The 20442-nt window shown below is 42.7% G+C and overlaps 1 protein-coding gene across 8 annotated transcripts in view; it reads left to right on the top strand.

Annotated features, from left to right (window-relative positions):
* LOC124010693 (cytospin-B-like) overlaps positions 1-20442 on the top strand; it is a 107544-nt gene that overhangs the window by 48767 nt on the left and 38335 nt on the right. For 7 of the 8 annotated variants that reach the window (XM_046323372.1, XM_046323376.1, XM_046323366.1 and 4 more), the window contains 9 exons: positions 4978-6532; positions 7745-7952; positions 9461-9534; positions 9810-9985; positions 15011-15207; positions 15647-15753; positions 15945-16017; positions 16859-17003; positions 18949-19051. In XM_046323372.1, the coding sequence (XP_046179328.1) occupies positions 5036-6532; positions 7745-7952; positions 9461-9534; positions 9810-9985; positions 15011-15207; positions 15647-15753; positions 15945-16017; positions 16859-17003; positions 18949-19051 (2580 nt within the window). In that variant the 5' untranslated portion in view covers positions 4978-5035. Of the gene's footprint in view, positions 1-4977; positions 6533-7744; positions 7953-9460; positions 9535-9809; positions 9986-12304; positions 14341-15010; positions 15208-15646; positions 15754-15944; positions 16018-16858; positions 17004-18948; positions 19052-20442 lie in introns of those variants that run through there. The other variant, XM_046323380.1, reaches the window with a different exon arrangement.

Genomic DNA, 20442 nt, shown 5'->3' on the forward strand with positions numbered 1-20442 from the left:
CTGGCAACCAGACAGGGTGCGTTCCAGAATGCCGGAAAAAACACTCCAGGACAGAACACAGGCAAAAAACAGACTCAGGAAACGGGATTCGTGACATAGTTGCTTTCAACCACCGACCTCTACTGGACACCTTACTTACCAATTTATTTAGATTTTATTCAATACATAGCACCTGGACGGTAACTCGGCAGGCAGGGTTGAGGAATACGGAGCAATCAGATACCTTAGGCGCAGAATCGAATCCTGGCTAAATTTGGAAAATAACTTTCTGTGAATCCCTACTATCTGCACATTGTTAAATTGTTGTTCAAATAATTTGTTTAGTTTAGTTTATCCTATCATAATATTTTGTCTTCAGCATTTTAAACAATACCACAGATGCAGCTTTATTTTTTGAAAACAATTGTGAACCAGGAGTCAAAGAAGGTAAGCAGGATGTGGAATGCAAACCCAACATTCTTACTAACTTTAGTTTATAAAAATTCACATCTATCCATTGCGCCACAACGTTTTGATGAATGCAGCGGTGAAAAGTGTCTATATAAACATCAAATATAGCCCTACATATATTCCCACTGTAATCAGCCTATACCCAACAGTTTTATGTTTACTGATATTGTATATTCTGTATGACATCTGTGTCTGTATTATGTTTGTATGTTGTCTATTGCTGGCAGCACTTTCTCACTAAGACAAATTCCGGTATGTGTAAATGTACTTGCTGTATGAAGGTGATTCTGAAACATGCTGATATTTATTTATTGACCAGCAGATGTCCCTAATGTGCATTGCGTTTAAAGCTTTGAGGAATGAACTGTCTTTCGGCACAATTTGGTGAAAGTCCCATAGGCTTCAGAAAGCCTCAGTTTCCAATCACTAGGGATATCCAACATTTGGACAAACATTCATTCACCTGCAACCTAAAGCATCTAAACTGGAACAACCATTTCAGTAACGGGTGCAATAATTCCAACTAACAGATTGAATTTGTTTAGAAAATTTTTATTTAAATTTGAGTAGCATAAGATTAACTAATCAATCAATTTATTCACATGCAATCTGCATTCAGAATGACTGTCAGGGTTGGGAAGACTAAGATATAGCATTTCCTAAAGAATATAAACAATAATAACGTGCAATAGAGCATGCTGGGCAATGTGTTAATGATGGGCGTGGTTTTGGCTCAACGTTTGTTATTAACACCAATACTGGTGTTCTTTTACACCACTGATTGTTAATTCAAATCTTTGCTGAATTAATGTAACACTTGAATCAACACTAGAAATGTTACACTGAAAAATCAACACTAGTTAACACTAGCCAATTTTTTTTGTGTAGAAACATGAATGTTTTAAGTTTAAAGTTTGGGTTAATGACTTTGGCCCGGCCTGTTAAACTTGGCTGCCACTGTCGGCTTTATTTGACCATCTGCAATCTAAACCCTCTTACTATGGCTTCTCATCCAAAACGACATGATTTGGCCATGCTCTCAATTCACTATTGTGAAATTATATTTCTTACCATGTGAGAAAAGACATGCTTTCAGCACAACCTCTCTGTTACGAAATGTTATGTATTATAATGTATCTTGTTCCTCAACATAAAGGGGCCCTTTATGAGAGAATGCCCATTCTACTTGGCAGTGATATTTCTCTTTCTCTCCAAAGCTTGTGTTTCACATTATTTACACTTTGCTATAAATGACAGTCTCCAGAGGCTGTGGGGGGGAGCATCTCTAAGAGGCATTCAAACCCTCGCACCCCCAGCTCAGACCCCCTACAGGGGGCTGATTTAGTTCATCCCAGAGCTGCCTGTGTGTGAATGGACCATAAATTGAGCCGTACGGCATGGAAGACAAAGATAAATTAGGATTGAGGGAACGCTGCAGTCATCCCCCTCCTTGTTTCACTTTCACTCGTGCTCTCTCTCTTTTACTCTCTCTCACTTACACTCTCTCTCTTTTACACTCTCTCCACCTTACACTCTCTCTCCCTCTCTGCCGTTCTCTCTCATCTGTTTCTCCCTCCAACCCCCTCCCTTTCCCTGTTTCAGTAGTCTCTAAAATGGAGAGTTGTCATTGTCTATCAAAGGCTTGGCAAGTCAGACCCAGATAACTTTCGAGTCAGGAAGCTTTTGTCCCAACTGAGGGATTTAAATAGTTTCTCTTGACTATTCATTTACAGCTTGTCTGGTTTGTGCTTTCTTTTAAATGATGAAAAACATGGTGGCTATCATCACTGAGGATAACTTTGTGATCTATGAATATCATGAAAGAAGGCTTGTTGAGAAAAAAGCTGTTGATCAATTAAAAAATGCATGGTTTGAATTATCAGACTGTCAAATGGGCCTTTCTTCTGTGCCTTTTTAATATCGCTATTTTATATTATTATTCATTATTTTATAACAATGTATATTATATACATTATTGCTTTGGCAATATTGACACAATGATTTTCATGCCAATAAAGCAGTTTGAATTTGAGAGAGAGAGTTACCATTTTAATGTTGTTATTTCTATTATTTATTTTTATAATAACTTTTTTGAATTTCACTGTTTTATATTATTATTAATTATTGATGCATTGAACCTGAGAGAGAGTGAGTTCCATTGTGAGGCATCTTTATATGAGATGTGGACAGTCAGACCACATTTGAAAGACTCGTATTTGTTTTCTCTACAGTGCCAGGGAAGCTCAATAAAGCACAACTAATTTCAAATACTATTTGAACCCAGGTCTGGACAGTCTGTGTTCCAGTTTTACTGTTCCAGCCAGCCTCCCTTTCGCGGTATTGTATTATAGTGTACTGGAACTGTTCACGTATTAGTTGGCTCGTTTCGCACACAGATTTATGTCATGGCTATGTGCGCAGGGACAAGCTGTAGTGAAGTCATGGTAAAAGGGAGGTGACTACTTAAACGAGGAAAGTAATTTCATACAGTCCATATGGGTTTTATTCAGTTGGACTGGGAAGGATCATTTTAATGTATGTGGGGGCTGTGAGAATCTCACTTCAACTCCAAACATTAGTCATCTTAATGAAAACGGATTGAGCTTAAACACATCCGCCCTCTCTCATTTCTCTCTCCTTCTATTTCTCTCTCCCTTTATTTCTTTCTCTCTCTCTCCCTTTGCTTTTCTTCCCCTATAAGTAATGAGAATAAGAGAATTTGCATGAATATGTCCCATATGACCTATAGGTGTGACCTACTGTATATGCTGTCTTTGTCACGTTCTGTCTGTCTGTTTCGGTTTCTACATAAAGTACATGCACCCCCAAACATCTTAATAGGTCAATCTGTAATGCATTATGATAAGTCATTTTTAACCTTTCATTCCATAACTGTCTTTGTTCATATACAAGTAGGTGTTAAAATCTTCCATGTGATAATACATAATTTAGGAGTGTATGGCCTCATTTTTTCTGTAACGGAGGCATCCACTGTAAAATGTACAGAGAAGTAAGTGATTATAGATTTTTCATGGCAGCCTGGGATCTTGGCAGGCTAGTCTAGTGGGAATTTCACTGGAGTTCACTTGACTGATAGAGAACCAATGCGAAGGTGATTAATGGGAATTTAAATGACTGGCTTTTGCTTGCTCTCACTCATGCTGAGTATTTAGGTTCTTATTTTTAAGCACAGTTTGTCTGAAGGCCAAACCATACTATCTGCAGTCACTCTGTGTGCCAGCCAATCTGACCTGGTATTTTTATAGCTTTTTAATGTTTTACCGGAACTATTTAGCGTTTTATTGTGATTTTTCGCGAATATAAGAATTTACGATAGTGTTATTATTAAAAGAAAGCATTCTAATGGCCTTGCTATATATATAAATGGGGCATTTTAATTTATAATTATATTATCAAAAAAATATTGAATGCTGAGTTCTGAGCTCCTTGTTTTATATAGAAGAAGCATATTTGAGTGCTGATAAAGTAAGTTATGTTTCTGTTTCTCTGTGTTTCCGGCCTCATCAGCAACTCTTTATCCACAAAGCCCTACTTTAAGAATGCTAATCCACGCTGTGCCCCTGAGATTGTCTGAGGCTTGGCAGGCACACCCTGCAAAGTGGCCATCAATGGAGAAGTGCTTTAAGAGCCCAGAGGGGTGTACGATTTCCATTCCAAATGAGCCGAGACTCTTTGTTTGTGAGTGTGTGTGTATGGTGTGGATGTGAGCCAACTTGCCAGTGTATCTTGAAAGTTTCTTTGTGTGTGTGTGTGTGTGTGTGTGTGTGTGTGTGTGTGTGTGTGTGTGTGTGTGTGTGTGTGTGTGTGTGTGTGTGTGTGTGTGTGTGTGTGTGTGTGTGTGCGCGTGTTGTTTATGGTGTTATACAGTAGCCTACTTTATCTGTTCTTGCCCAGGCTGTGCAGTAGTCTGTGCCCTCTGGGGTTGATAGAAGTCAGTGTAGTGTCACCAACACAGCGCTCTCTTTGTGTCTGTCCACTGATGGTCTGCTTTGTGCTGGAATGTTCCACGTGCCCCAGACCATTGTCATCCCTTGTAACAAGAACCCCCCTGTGTCTGTGTTGCTGTTTGCTGATTATTTCAAAACAAACAATAAAAGCCTTTCAGACAGCGTCCTGCTCACGCAGGAGATGAATCAGAGAGAGAGAGAGAGCCAGTCAAGCCCTGTGGATCCACTGAAATGTGTTTCAATGGAAAGCCCTGTGTTTCAATGTCCACAGTAACGCAGACACAGTGTCTACCAACCAGCCATCACAATAAAAAAGGGATATATGAATAGGGTTGAATGATTGACCCCTGATGATAACAATCACAGCATCATAAATAAATAAAGGTAAAATACAAATATTAACACTGCATCACAACTGAGTGTGAAATTGTTTCTATTGAATCGTGAGGACATTACAGACATTAATCAAATGCATTACCACTTTTACTAGTGGATTTTCATAAAAAATAATAAGAAAGAAAGCAGAAGACTGAATGTGTGTTTTGATTATATTTTCCAGGTGTTCAATCAGGATCTCAGAAGTCTGGAATCCCTGCCCCCAGGGAGATCCCCCCACCATGACCAGAGACCGCGTGTCGCTGAGGGACCAGTTGAGGACCTCCACGAACAAGAAGATGGTCCCCAGCGCCAGCACCTCCAGCCTGGCCACCCTAGCACCCAAGCACCAGCGCGGCTCCACCACCACAAAGCCCAGGATAGACGCTGAGGGCTCGGAGAGAGGCTTCCTGGAGTGCCAGATTAAGGAGCTGCTGGCTGAAGCCAAGGCGAAGGAGTTTGAGATCAGCAAGCTGAGGATGGAGCTGCAGCGCTGCCGGGGGAAAGCCTCATCGTCCTCGCCTCACAACACCCCCTCCACTCTACCTGAGGGTGCCCCCGAGCAGGGCCAAGGCCCATCCCAGCAGGCTACAGACGCCCAGGCCCTGGTTGGAGAGCTGAGGGAGAAGAACGGGAAGTTCCAGAGGGAGCTGGCGGCTCTGAGGGAGGAGAACCAGGTCCTGAAGGAGAAGCTTTTCTCCCTGGAGTCCTCGCCTGCCTCTCCTCTGTCCAACAACACTACCACCACCACCAGCCCCTCCAAGCCCTCCATCAATGGCCTCTCTTTAGACAACAACACCACTCCCCCAGCCAAGTCAGCCATACCCAGCCCACTCAAAACCTCAGTCTCCTCCAGCAGTGACATCACCAAAGGCTCGCCCTCGCCAGACTCCTCAGAGTTTGAGAAGATCCCGTTGCGGTCTGACTCAGTGAGCAGCAGTGATGGGGGCTGTGGTGGTGTGGGGAAGGGTCAGGGTCGCAACCCCTCAGTGGAGAGGCTGACGGAGCAGATACAGAAGATGGAGGAGAGTCAGCACAGCACGGCAGAGGAGCTCCAGGCCACACTACAGGAGCTAGCCGATCAGCAGCAGGTGGTCCAGGAACTGACGGCTGAGAACGAGCGCTTGGCCCAGGAGAAGGGCCTCCTACAGACGTCGCTGCAGCAGCAAAGGGAGAGGGTGGAGCTGCTGGCCCAGAAGAACGAGGCCCTGGCCGGGAGGCTGCAGGAGGCAACCCAGGCCCAGAGCGAGGACGAGGACCGGGCAGCCGAGCTGGAGCAGCGCTACACTGACCTGGTGCAGAGCTCTCGATTCGAGAGGGAAAAGCTGGTGGACATCCAGCAGCAGCTGACAGGGAGCTTGAGGGCCCTGGAGCAGGAGCACCAGGAGGCCCAGGGGCAGGTGAGGTCCCTCAGAGAAGAGAGGGACGGCCTCCAGTGCCGGGTGGAGAGGGAGGAGGAGGCCGGGGGTGAGATGACACGGGCGGCTGAGGAACACAAGGCAGCAGCGGACGCCCTGAGGGTGAAGAACGGACGGCTCAAAGCCCAGGTGGACATAGAGAGGCAGAAGGTTGGGGAACTGAAGGCCATGCAGAGTGCTGGGGACAGCACAGAGCTGCAGAGGCTGCTGAAGGTGGCCCACGCTGAGAGAGACAGACTGGAGGGGGAGGTAACAGGGCTACGGCAGGAGCTGCTACAGGCCCAGACCTACACTGAACACGCCCAGGGACTGCTGTCCAAGGTGGGTGGGATACCAAGCCATATAGAATAGAATAGAAACTTTATTGCTCACCAAGGTGGGTGGGATACCAAGCTACAACTTATCCTCTGGCAGTGTGTAGCCCTAAATCGTCCTTTTACCTTCTTCAGTGTAGGCTGTAATTTATGGATCTTGTGGTTTATTATTCTACAGCAGTGGTCACCAACGTTTTCTGAGTCAAGATCACTTTCTGAGTCAAAATGCAAGCCGAGATCTACCGCTCAGATTTTTTTTTTTTTAATGACACAAGCCACAAATAATAACAACGCAAGCTTATCAAATATGCATTTTATGGCTTATAGAAACCTTTGAACAAAGACAGTGCTGAATAACTGTAACTGCTGTATATAAGGTCTTACAGTTGACAGTGCATGTCAGAGAAAAATCAAGCCATGAGGTCAAAGGAACTGTCCGTAGAGCTCCGAAACAGGATTGTGTTGAGGCACAGATCTGGGGAAGGACACCAAAACATGTCTGCAGCATTGAAGGTCCCCAAGAACAATTTAACCTCTGAGATATCAGACTACAGTTATACACAATACCTCGTCTGCCATGATGGTTTAAATTAAATATTGTATTGCTAGTGAAGAGAAGCTTTGTGATAGTTCAGGACTTTCCCCCACCACTCTCCAGCATATGAGCTGATGTTCAATGAAATTGTTTTCATCTGCTTGTAGGTTCAGAAAGCCTGAGTGAGCAGTGGTTTCAACATCACAACATCACACTAATGGACTCTGTGCCGAGTAGTGCCCACACTGGGGTGATCCAGTCAGGGCAGTCTTGGGTTAAAATAGTATTTGTTTGTAGTGTATCAGGAAGTTTATTAGCTACAGCAGGAGACAAGGGCTTTAGACACTTAACTGTAAAATCAATGAGTCATCATCACCTGTTTACCCAGCAGCCAGTTACACTGTAGTGTAGGGTAGGCTATCAAAATGGCTTTGGAGGAGATCCTGCTAGGCTATTGTGTCAATGAGTCTCTGTAGACACTGGCAGGGCTGATGTCCAACAGCTTTTATCATCTTTTTTTACTACGTCAGACTAGAAGGGCGTATTAGCAGGTACAGTCACAGAGTCATATGTAGATAGATCTAAGGCTCTGCTTACAGTAATGGGCCCTTGATGGACCAACTAACCAATCATGTCAGCTATACATGTGACTAACCAATCAGATGGTCTCCTACTATGTCCCAGGTGGAGGCTGAGTGCCAGCAGGTGGCAGAGCGAGCCGGGAGCCGGGAGGAGGAGCTGAGTGGCCGGGTCAGTGCCCTAGAGAATGGGGGTCGGCAGGCCGACGGCCAGATCAAGGACCTGAAGGAGACCATTTTTGAGCTGGAGGACCAGGTGGAGCAGCAGAGGGCTGTCCACCTCCACACCAACCAGACCATCCTGGACCTAGAGAGTATGTTCACTAGTGTATATATCATCAGTCTACTACTGTACTACTCTACCTCCTCCATCCTAACTTTTACTTGTTATAGGAGCACAGCACTCCTAAACACATAGGGATGATTTCCCTGGCCCAGATTAAGCCAACACCTGGACTAAATATGTGTAGCGGTATGCATTGTTTGAGTCCTTTTATTTGGTCAGTGGTGAGGCTTGCGACACATAGATTAAGTATGAGTTATGGATATAAAGTTGAAGTCAGAAGTTTACATACACCTTAGCCAAATACATTTAAACTCGGTTTTTCACAATTCCTGACATTTAATCCTAGTAAAAATTCCCTGTCTTAGGTCAGTTAGGAGCCTCCCCCTTTTTCTTCTAAACATAGCGATGGTCATTATGACCAAACAGTTCTATTTTTGTTTCATCAGACCAGAGGACATTTCTCAAAAAAGTGCGATCTTTGTCCCCATGTGCAGTTGCAAACCGTAGTCTGGCTTTTTTATGACAGTTTTGGAGCTGTGGCTTCTTCCTTGCTGAGAGGCCTTTCAGGTTATGTCGATATAGGACTTGTTTTACTATGGATATAGATACTTTTATACCTGTTTCCTCCAACATCTTCACAAGATCCTTTGCTGTTGTTCTGGGATTGATTTGCACTTTTTGCACCAGAGTTCGTTCATCTCTAGGAGACAGAACGCGTCTGCTTCCTGAGCGGTTTGATGGCTGCGTGGTCCCATGGTGTTTATACTTGTGTACTATTGTTTGTACAGATGAATGTGGTACCTTCAGGCGTTTGGAAATTGCTCCCAAGAATGAACCAGACTTGTGGAGATCTATAATTGATTTTCTGAGGTCTTTTGGTTTTCCCATGATGTCAAGCAAAAAGAGGCACTGAGTTTGAAGGTAGGCCTTGAAGTAGGCCTTGAAATACATCCACAGGAACACCTACAATTGACTCAAATGATGTCACTTAGCCTATCAGAAGCTTCTAAAGCCATGACATCATTTTCTGGAATTTTCCAAGCTGTTTAAAGGCACAGTCAACTTAGTGTATGTAAACTTCTGACCCACTGGAATTGTGATACAGTGAACTATAAGTGAAATAAACTGTCTGTAAACAATTGTTGGAAAAAATGACTTGTGTCATGCACAAAGTAGATGTCCTAACAAACTTGCAAAAACTATAGTTTGTTAACAAGAAATTTGTGGAGTGGTTAAAAAACAAGTTTTAATGACTCCAACCAAAGTGTATGCAAACATCCAACTTCAACTGTAGCAATGCAGATTTAACTGATAGCAGGCTCATAATAACCATACTATATAATGAGAAAGACATTTTGAATGGATATAAATTATCCCTGTAGTTCCACTGGTAAAAGAGGTTAGATTACCGAATGTATTTATTTATAAGACTAAGAAATGGTTGCAGCAATGGCTTTGTTTATGATATGTGTCTTTCGCAGATGTATTCTGTGGTTGATGTTCTCAAAGTAATGATATATTTATCTTTCTTTACAGACCAACTCAAGAAGCTGGAGGAGCAGAAGGCTGAAGTGGAAAGGCAGCTGAAGATCTTGAGTAAGCAGATGAAGGTAGGAGTGATCCGACTGTTAGTGGTTATATACTTTCAGGTGGTTTGCTGGTGGTCAAGATGGTCAAGGTTTGTGACTCCTATGATGCAAAGAGAATCACAATCCTCATATGGTATTGTGTGTGTGTGTGTGTGTGTGTGTGTGTGTGTGTGTGTGTGTGTGTGTGTGTGTGTGTGTGTGTGTGTGTGTGTGTGTGTGTGTGTGTGTGTGTGTGTGTGTGTGTGTGTGTGTGTGTGTGTGTGTGTGTGTGCGTATTTATGTGTGTTTGTGTTCAGGATGAGACGGAGGAGTGGCGACGGTTCCAGGCAGACCTCCAGACAGCCGTAGTGGTGGCCAACGACATTAAGGTGGAGGCCCAGCAGGAGATCCGCTCTCTGAGGAGGAGGTTACAGGAGGAGCAGGGTCGCAGCGCAAAGCTCTCCTCAGACCTGGAGCAGCTGCAGGGAGTCAGGTACATACCGTATGGCTGGGAGCGTTTAGTACCTACAGCAGTACTATTCAATTACGGTCCTGGAGGGCCAAAACACTTCTGGTTTTTGTTTCTACCTGAATGTATTCATCTGATGTTCCAGGTCTAAATCAGCACCTTATGAGATAGGAAGAATGTAACCCAGAAGTGTAATTGGTCTAAAGGGTCCAGATTTGAATAGCCCTGACCTACAGTATACCTCCCCTACTACTCCCTCTGTTTCTATCCAACCTCCTCTCCCTTCCCCTAGCCTTTCCCCTCTTGCTCCCTCTTAGCACTGGGCCTCTCTCTATCCTTGCTAACACACTCTGTCCTGGAGCTGCAGCTACTATAAGGCTTGCCATATCCAACTGATGGTGTGAGTGTTCAATGTAGTAGTCAGATTCATATAGCATGCAGTGTGGGAGGCTATAGCCGAGCTGGAAGGAACCATTTGTATTTCCATATGGCATTAATCGGTTCCCTTTTAAATATTTTAAGAGGCTACCCCAAAATTCTGATTTGATGTCATAGTAGCTTATGATGTTCAGCATTTTTGGGGTGGGGGTTGCATAGAAACGAGGTGACACTAGCTGCCAATTTAGGATATGATTCACCATTAAGTCCAATAATAATAATATCTTAATAACCTCAAATCCTGGGATTTTGGGGGGCTTCAAATCCTGGGCTTTGGCAAACCTTGCTAATAGAGGATTAGCAGTCAGTCTCCTCTCATGCATTATCTTGGTCTGTCTATCTGGTTCCTGCTGCAAATACACTGACTGCTCTATCAGTCTGTCTACCACTCACCACCACAGATTGTAACACACTGGACCAGCAATTGACCCTAGCACTTCACTGAGACAAGCTGTTTTATCGGCGTAGTGGAGCACTAATATAGTGGCCTAAGCTCTGCCTAGAAATGCTGCCGCCCAGACTGCACTGACGGCAGCACTAAACTGTTTGAGTCGGTTCTCTTCAAAAAATAAAATGAGACAGACACTTTAGGGGCCATAGCATCATTCCTCTGTTTTGTTTCATGTGGCTACCTGTACACCATGGTCTGTGCTGCCAGGGACGTGATTGGAAAGAGAAAGGGGGATATCTAGTCAGTTGTACAACTGAATGCATTCAACTGAAATGTGTCTTCTGCATTTAACCCAACCCCTCTGAATCAGAGAGGTGCGGGGGGCTGCCTTAATCCACATCCACATCTTCGGCTCCCGGGGAACACTGGGTTTAACTGCCTTGCTTAGGGACAGAACAACATATTTTTTACCTTGTCACCTCAGGGATTCAATCCAGAAACCTTTCGGTTACTGGCCCAACGCTCTAAACACTAGGCTACCTGCCATAATTGGTTGGTTTGTTGATGAAAAGCTCAGCCTATTGGTCCTGTGTCTTGTGTGCAGTGACAGTGGCAGTGACAGTATGATGAGAGGCAAATTAGGCTAGTATTGTTAGTATTACAGAGCTCATCAGTTAGTTTCTAATATAGCTGGCCTGACATAAAACATGTAAACGTGTCATTTAGAACGTAAAGAAGAATGCAGTACTTTACTTTCCCCGTACGTACCTGCGACGTACCAGACCAGAAGCTCCCCTCCTCCCTGAGATCGTTCGTTCTCTCAAGGATGTCCCCCTCTCAGACATGGCTCCTTATAGAAAGCCCAGGTGAGTCCACTGCACTGCCAGCTCAGTGAATGATGCCTTTAGAGGGAATGCTACTGCTGATCTAGAACTGCTGATTTTCCTTCCTACTGCTTCCTGCTGCTTCCTATTGCTTACTGCTGATTGTCTGTCTGACTGGCTGGCAGCTGCACAAACTATCTATCAGCTGCCTGTGTCCTTTCATTTGAGTGGGCTGGGGTTTGCTTCGCTTAATTAAAAAAAAACTGCTACTAAAATGTTATTTTGGTACATGGCGCCACCTGCTGTTCTGTTGAATCAATCCTTTATCTAGTCTCTCGGTTCCTCTGGAGAATTGTCTAGTAGTATGACACGGCATAATTTGTACTCATGCTATCATCTGCTTTATTAACTAAACAACATTTGGTCTGTATAGCATTGTATACTGATCGCAGAGACATATAGACAGATTTGATTTCATTAGCCAGCTAAGAGACACATGGAGAGAGGGACAGAGAGAGGAAATATCCTTTATTGCTATAGTGACTTTAGAGAAATAAACCACTCTGGCTGTGCTATGTCCAGTTGGGGTCTTAAACAAATTACAAGTAGACAAGTACATGGCTTTTTAAGAGGGTATATTCTCTATTTATTTCAACTCATGTTGTCTCTGGTTTCGGTCTTGTTTTTCAGACTTGGGGCTGGAGCCAGTTTTGATACCAAGACTGCAGTAGAGGGGCGGTAGAAAAGTCCAACCACAACACATCTGGACCCTCTGAAGACAGACTGACAGTATTATTGTACAGAGTTGCTTTATTCAGTATTACCATAAAAACAGTTATGTGGTATGTAATTCTGATGGGTTTATTAGCAAGGTTGGTTTACCAGACAGAGTCAGACTGTGGTTTACTTTTAATCCAATCTATTGTGAAACAGCACTTGGCTGCCAAATTAACACATATTTGTTTGTGAAATCTTTTTAAAATGCTGTACACCTTTTTATCTGTATTGTTTGCAGTGCTTTCAGATGTATTTGTGTTGATGATTCTCTCCTCTCTGTCGGTCAAGAGAGGGGACTGATGATAAGATAGGAGGGGTTTCTGTTACTGATTCCTATTTGCTTTTGTGCCTTTTAGACACTTAAATTGCCTCAGTGGTGAATTTTCACTTACTCAATGTGTTGCTAAAGAAGAGTCACTGATTTGTTAAGAAAGCAAATGATGAGAATGAGACATATTTTTGTTCAGTTCTCTGAAAAAAACTGGAGACAAAACAGTCTGTTTATCAGCTGTACGCTGCCAGTTATCATTATGAGTCAGATTATTTTATTCTGTTAGGCTTCATTACTTTGTTTCAGGCCAAGTGCAACTTAAAAAAGCTAAACATTAAAAATGTCATGTTATTTTTGTTGATCACAGCTGGTTTTATTGGTCTTTTGGTTTATAATTGTTCTAGTAAGTTGTGCATCTGTGGTTATTATTATGATCCGTTTCATATAACTGACCATTTGGACTATCTGTTACTTCAAAAAGTGCTTGGATGATATTGACGTGTTTTTATGGTAATAATCAACAATCAGTTAACTTTAGAGTATTCACGGCTACTTAGATGCAGTCATGTACTGTAGTGTAGTTAGAAGGGGAAAACAATATTTTAGCATACATTTTCATTGGGTATTTCATTTGCACCTTGTGTTAAAAATCTGGATCCGATAATGTGGTGTGATAATGTATCTCTAGATGGCGTTATTTACCAGAATATCAAGAATGACAAAACATCAATTACCTGCGCTGGTCAGTAGTCCTACGTTGTGTGTGTAATCACTGAGCTACAGTTGAAGTCCAGCTCACCAGTTTGAGTTCTGCCTACAGACAACAACACTGAACCACAGACAGTATATTATTACATTATCACTGGTCATTATCACGTTATCACTAATAATGTCCTCTCAGGAAGGACACTGTGAATTTAAGCCATAAGGGTAATCAACTGCTGATCACTGACCAATTCAAACAGTCCTCTGCCTCAGATTTACAGCCGTGCCTAAAACTCATTATGAACTGGCCTAACTCATCAAAATGTCCTGTAGTTCTATAGGCCATAATATTCCACTCTGAACTTCAGGGAGCTAAAAGCATTGTGAAGGTTTTATCACTCATTCTGAAGTATTTCTAATGCAACCCCATCAGGTCAAATAAAAAGCCTCTCATTTCTGATTACTGCTTCAGAGTAAACGTCAGATCGTTGAAGTGATGCTGGCGTCGTGACACCCATTAGAAGTGTATAATGACCACCTGCCATCCTGTAAACCTCAGGTTATAATGATTATTATTACCTAGTAACAGGACTATTCAGTAGATGCAGTCATACACAAGCCATTGTTTTCGACCAGAGACAGATAGATGTGCTGGTTAAGTTTAACTTTGAGTACTATCGATATTGCCAAAAAAGGCCACCTCATCGTAAGACATATGGTGCTAACTGTGTTGATTTCCTTTTCTCTGCCTTTGATTTAAAGCCATGCTCAACAGTTCAACAAGTGAATGTGCAACCGTTTGGTGTGTTATTTTCGGTGAAATCTTATTGAGACTTGGACTCTGGTTTTAATACCTGTGACATATCAAAAATACAATACTATTTATCTAGAGAAAAAGTCAATATAATGTGTTTGTCTGTTTAAAAGTATTTTGTATTTGTTCATTGGAAAGTCAATAAATGAAATGACTCTAGTCTTGACTTTGTTTGCATGCATTTGTTTGAGGCCACTTTCTTTGGGAGGTTGACATTACAGTAGTTCTGCTTCCTCCTCACCAGTTTCCTTACTTCAGTTCTCTTCTCAGCCCTTCCATATCCATCCATCAGTGACAATACTCCCTCAGGCTCTCTCTGTTCATAATCTGCAGTCTAATGTCCATAAGGAAAGGATGGAGAAAACTTTGTACATACTTTTTGTTGCAGTTTGGGTGTTGTTGCGTAAAATTAGACCCAGTTATTGACTTTCACATGTGGAACTTGTACGTAATCATACACAATATGCTTCTGATCTATTGAGCAAATATTACATGGAACAGTCAATGCACTGGGCGAACATCATCATTACCTTGCTTTAGAACATCGAGTAATCTCTAAACCATTGTTCCGACAACACCCAAGTAAAATACAATGTCATGTTATTTAACACATGCGGCCAATACAACTGGTGTAGACTTTACAGTGGAATGCTTGATTACAAACCACTTAGTAAACCAATGTAATGATAAGAATCCCTGATAAGGTATAGACTACAGCCACACACACACACATCTGCCATCCTCTTAAATAAAACCGCGCTCCTACCTGCTACAGTATGTGTTGTGCCATTTTGTACTGTGAGCATCTCTTTCCCCTTGTCTCTCTCAGGTTGTTGCGTGGCGACTCTGAGAGTTTGTCGGAATCAGACGGCAGTCATCACTGGTGTGGCATCTCTATGACCCAGACCACCCAGACACCGCCCACCTCCTTATCAATCAACACCAACAGCAATGCTGCCTCCTCACCCTCGGAGCCCGGAGCCACCGTCAAATCGCTCATCAAGTCCTTTGACACAGCAGTACAGAGTGAGCACAGAGCATCCCTCCTCACTCCTCCACACAGACCAGCAGACCTGAGTTAAAATAATATTTCAAAGTTCTTTGAGCGTTTGATTGCACCTGCTTGGAGTGCCGGGTGGGGGGATTGCACTTTTGTGACTATTCCTTTGGTTCCATTGCACTAAGCAAGTTCAATCAAGCACAGATGACTGGCCGACATGCTGTTGAGGGGAAACATTCTTGGCTTAGCAGCAGTGATAGAGAAGGAACCCTTACCAATAACATCATACTTAAACAGTCTAACCTTGGAGGACTGTTTGCTTAACAAGGTGTAAAAGATAGTCGTAGGAGTCCATGGGACATAATCATGGAAAACGGTATCAATTGATCACTTCCTCATTCACTTTCCACTTAAACGTCCACCCCGTGGCTTGGCTATTGTACACTCATTTGTTGAGCATTTCAGATGGACCTGGGCCTGGACACACGGTACAGATACACTCCTCACCTAGAATCCTTCTAAGTGGGATCCCCGTCCGCACAGCACCCGCAGCTGCAGTCTCCCCCATTCAGGTACAGTACAGGTCCTCTTCAGTATGCACTACAATATCAACCAATGTGTTATAACAGTTTGTTACCGAATTATCTATAAACTAATAATTAATCATTTATAAACTAGCTACTTAATACCTTTATAAAGCCATTAAGTAAAGTATGTCTGGGACATGAATTGGACTGTTAAAAGTCTGTTTTGTTTTGGATAGAGGCATTTGTCTATCAAACCACTCTCAAAGACACTGGAGAAAAGGATCAACCATGGAGATTTCTCTCATCCAGGTAAGTGACACACTCCGTAGAGAAAACAAGTACAGATGTACTGTATGATCTTAGTTTGAGCCAGTTTGCTACAGCAGGAAAAGAATCCTGCAGCAACAGGAAATGTGTGTTATCATTAATGGAAATTTTGCATGGGTTTATACATTTTAAGTTAGGGCAAATTAAGTCTGAAATGTAAAGTGGAAGTTACAAAGTTTGTAAGCCTTTTTAAACCTTGAATACACTACAAGTTAGCATTCTCAACAACAAAAGAGTGATCAAATTAAGATCCTACATCTGTAGAAACAGTATCAGAGTATAGATCTAACTAATCCTGCAGACAGCAGTCCCATCTTTTTGATGAAGTGCATTGTGACTGAACATTAGCTTTGAATGACTCATTGCTCTGACCAAGGATTGGCCAATGACTCAAACTCAAATGTCTACTCTGATTAGCCTAGTTTTTTTTTGTTCAGTTGAAACAGTGCATGTTTAGTTGGAACCACAGCTGCATTATGTTACTTGAGTAAAGAAACGGGAGAATATGTGAACATTTTCTTTCATCTCCCTTTTGGGGATTGAACTTTGAGAAACTAGAGTTTATTTTGCCAAATGACAGCAAAAAGGAGAGCACATTATGTAGTTCTACTACACCCAAACAATTTAATCACCAACTATACCACTGCATAATATAACCTAATTTGGTATTTGGCCTTGTTCTATTATGTTCAGATCAGTAGTATTCTGTGGGCCAGAGAGATTTCAGGGGGAGGAAGAGACCATGGCCTTCCAGTGAAATATGCGCTTTCTCTCACTGTCCACGTCTCCCTTCCTCCCTGTTTCCTGATGTTGTGTTTCCCAGATAAGTACGGGGGCTCTGGGGATGAGCTGAAGCCCAGCAGCCTTATGAGGAAGAGTCCTTCCCTGGAGTCGGTCATCAAGTCCCCAGCAACCCTCAGCAGCTGCAGCCACTACATGAGCTACAACAGGAACAACAGCAAGCTCAGGTGGGCCCTCCATCCTGGAGACACACTCAGAGGCACTCTGGCACAAAAACTAATACACACGTATGTACACTACCTTTCAAAAGTTTGGGGTCACTTAGAAATGTCCTTGTTTTTGAAAGAAAAACACGTTTTTTTGTCCATTAAAAAACATCAAATTGATCAGAAATACAGTGTAGACATGGTTAATGTTGTAAATGACTATTGTAGCTGGAAACAGCTGATTTTAATGGAATATCTACATAGGGGTACAGAGGCCCATTATCAGCAACCATCACTCCTGTGTTCCAATGGCATGTAGTGTTAGCTTATCCAAGTTTATAATTTTAAAAGGCTAATTGATCATTATAAAACCCTTTTGCAATTATGTTAGCACAGCTGAAAACTGTTGTTCTGATTAAAGAAGCAATAAAACTGGCCTTTGTTAGACTAGTTGAGTATCTGGAGCATCAGCATGTGTGGGTTCGATTACAGGCTCAAAATGGCCAGAAACAAAGAACTTCCTTCTGAAACTCGTTAGTCTATTCTGTTCTGAGAAATGAAGGCTATTCCATTCAAGAAATTGCCAAGAAATTGAAGATTTCGTACAACGCTGTGTACTACTCCCTTCACAGAACAGTGCAAATTGTCTCTAACCAAAATAGAAAGAGTGGGAGGCCCCGGTGCACAACTGAGTAAGAGGACAAGTACATTAGAGTGTCTAGTTTGAGAAACACACGCCTCACAAGTCCTCAACTGGCAGCCTCATTAAATAGTACCCGCAAAACACCAGTCTCAACGTCAACAGTGAAGAGGCGACTCTGGGATGCTGGCCTTCTAGGCAACATCCCAGATGCTTTTCTTTTCAAAAGCAAGGACATCTAAGTGACCCGAAACTTTTGAACGGTAGTGTACCTGTGCTTGTGCAGACTTTAGTTAACGGTACTGTTCTTGCTACTACAAAGTAAAGTACGAATACAGAGAAACTATTATAGAGAAAGAAAGCTCACAACTCCAGAGACTTTCATGAATCACCTGTAACATCACACATCACCACCGTTCTATACACATAGAGTAGATGACACACACTTACACACCCCTACACATCTTCATACACATTCATACCGATAGATCTTAACAGTATACTCAGTGACACAGTTTCAACTGAATTCGATTCACTGTTAGATCAGTGATGAACTGGGAGAGGATTACAGTAGGGTCACTGAACATATCTGTATATATCACCTGATTGCCCCAGTTTTTACTGACTGCCATTGTTTATCTTGAGCTAATGACAAAGATGCATAATTAATGTGATATCGAGGGTGACCCAATGTTCTACTATTAAAATCTCATCACACACAACACACACACACTAGATTGTGCATGTGAAAATGTTTGTTGCTCCTTGTTATTGATTTCTCCAAAGTATGTCACTCCAGTGAATTCATACACAGGCTTTTCGACAGCAACATTTGTTAAGACAATTCCCGACTCCCCAAGCTACAGTATGTTGTGACTCACAGCATGTGTTTCATGTTGACCATGTTGCTAAGTGAGGGCAATGACCAGGGTGTCTCCTGATGTTCCCATGGCCACAGAGACTACTCTTCTCTGATTAGCTTTCATTATGACAGCCCAGGGGATCACAGCAGCTCCAGGGTGTGTGTGTGTGTGTGTGTGTGTGTGTGTGTGTGTGTGTGTGTGTGTGTGTGTGTGTGTGTGTGTGTGTGTGTGTGTGTGTGTGTGTGTGTGTGTGTGTGTGTGTGTGCGCGAGCGCGAGTGTGTGCGAGTGCGAGCGTGAGCGAGCGTGCGTGCGTGTATTTGAATGCACGTGTGTGTGTATGTGAGGTTGATGTAAGGTTGCTGGTTTTATGAGGATACACGTCCCCACACACAGGTCAGATGTCATAACATTACTGTTGTTTCCTTCTCCATCCATGGCTGTGGTGTCTGTCCCTGGTGTCAGTGTGGAAAGAAAGGACCCCTTGGCTGCACTAGCGCGGGAGTACGGGGGTTCTAAGAGGAACGCGCTACTGAAGTGGTGCCAGATGAAAACAGAAGGCTATCCGGTAAGGGCCCTGGGTCAGAGACTCAAATCATAACCTCATCTCCCTCTCTCTCACTCGCTCTCCCGTTCTCCTTTCTCTCTCACTCGTTCTCTCTTTTCCTATCTCGCTCTCTCTAGATTTCAGGCACCCAAAAATTGCATACATTATAGAGGCCATACTGTGCAGTGTATGTTCCTTCAATCCAAGGTTTGGTGGGTAACACTCCATCTTAAAGATGGAGACTTCTAAGTATTTTTTAAACCTCCCGCATTGGGCTGGATGTGTCAATGTGTAGTTTATATAATACATACATAATCTATGAGCAGAATTACTGTCACCTCAATTAGCCACAAAATCCCTAGTTTGAAAACAACTGTTTGGCATGCCCCCTAGCAATTTAAGTTCAACCAATAAACTTCAGGCCCTCGCCATATGTGGGGTGACAGCTAGCAAGATGCACATGATGCACCCACAGCAGTGCGAGAGAGAGAGTAATGACGCCGTTCACATATCTACACATATTTGACGTAGTACTCAATTATCAGGGTCCACTTTTGGCTCTTAAGTGCTACTTTGAGAACTACTGGCTAAAAAGTATACGAAAGTATCCGAGAATTCCTTTTCAGTACTATGTCCTTATTAGTCTCACATTGAGACAGCTTACTAAGAATCTCTTGGTTTTATAACTGGCTCTTTATTAAATACTGTTATGACTAACAATGGGTTTCTTAAGATTGGCCAGTAACACATGACTTTTTGAGGTTTTAGGCTGTTTTGACATAATAGCTTGCTGTGTTTATAGACAAACCATCGCCTCACCTGTCCTCACTGTGTGCCTAATAAGATGATATCATCAATGTCAGAAAATCAAAGAAAAGTGATTCAGCTCAAAGAATACAGCGGAATTGATCAAATCAAATCAAAGTGTATTGGTCACCCACACAGATTTGCAGATCTAAACAAGAAATAAAAAAATAACAATCCAAGTAAAGTGAGCATGTATGAGAATCCAGAATGTAAATATGTGGTGTGTATAGACCGTATATAATTTGGAGGGAAATAGTAGGTATATTAGGATTAGCTATGTTGAGAATACAGTATATACATACATATATACATACAGTGAGTAAACAACAGTATATAAACTAAATATGAGGTGACCAACGTGCAATGACTCTATTAACATGGGGCATTAGTCTCAAGGTGCAGTGCCGGACGGTAGGCGGCTGGTGACAGTGTCTAAGGTGCCAGGCAGAGTACCAGGCGGTGATGCAGCCCGACAGAATGGTCTCAATGGTGTATTTGTAGAATTTTGTGAGAGTCTTAGGGGCCATGACAAATTTCTTCAGCCACCTGAGGTTGAAGAGGCGATATTGTGCCTTCTTCACCACGGTGTTGGTGTGGTGGCACCA

This window comes from Oncorhynchus gorbuscha, linkage group LG02 (genome assembly GCF_021184085.1).
Source record: "Oncorhynchus gorbuscha isolate QuinsamMale2020 ecotype Even-year linkage group LG02, OgorEven_v1.0, whole genome shotgun sequence".
Classification (NCBI taxonomy): domain Eukaryota; kingdom Metazoa; phylum Chordata; class Actinopteri; order Salmoniformes; family Salmonidae; genus Oncorhynchus; species Oncorhynchus gorbuscha.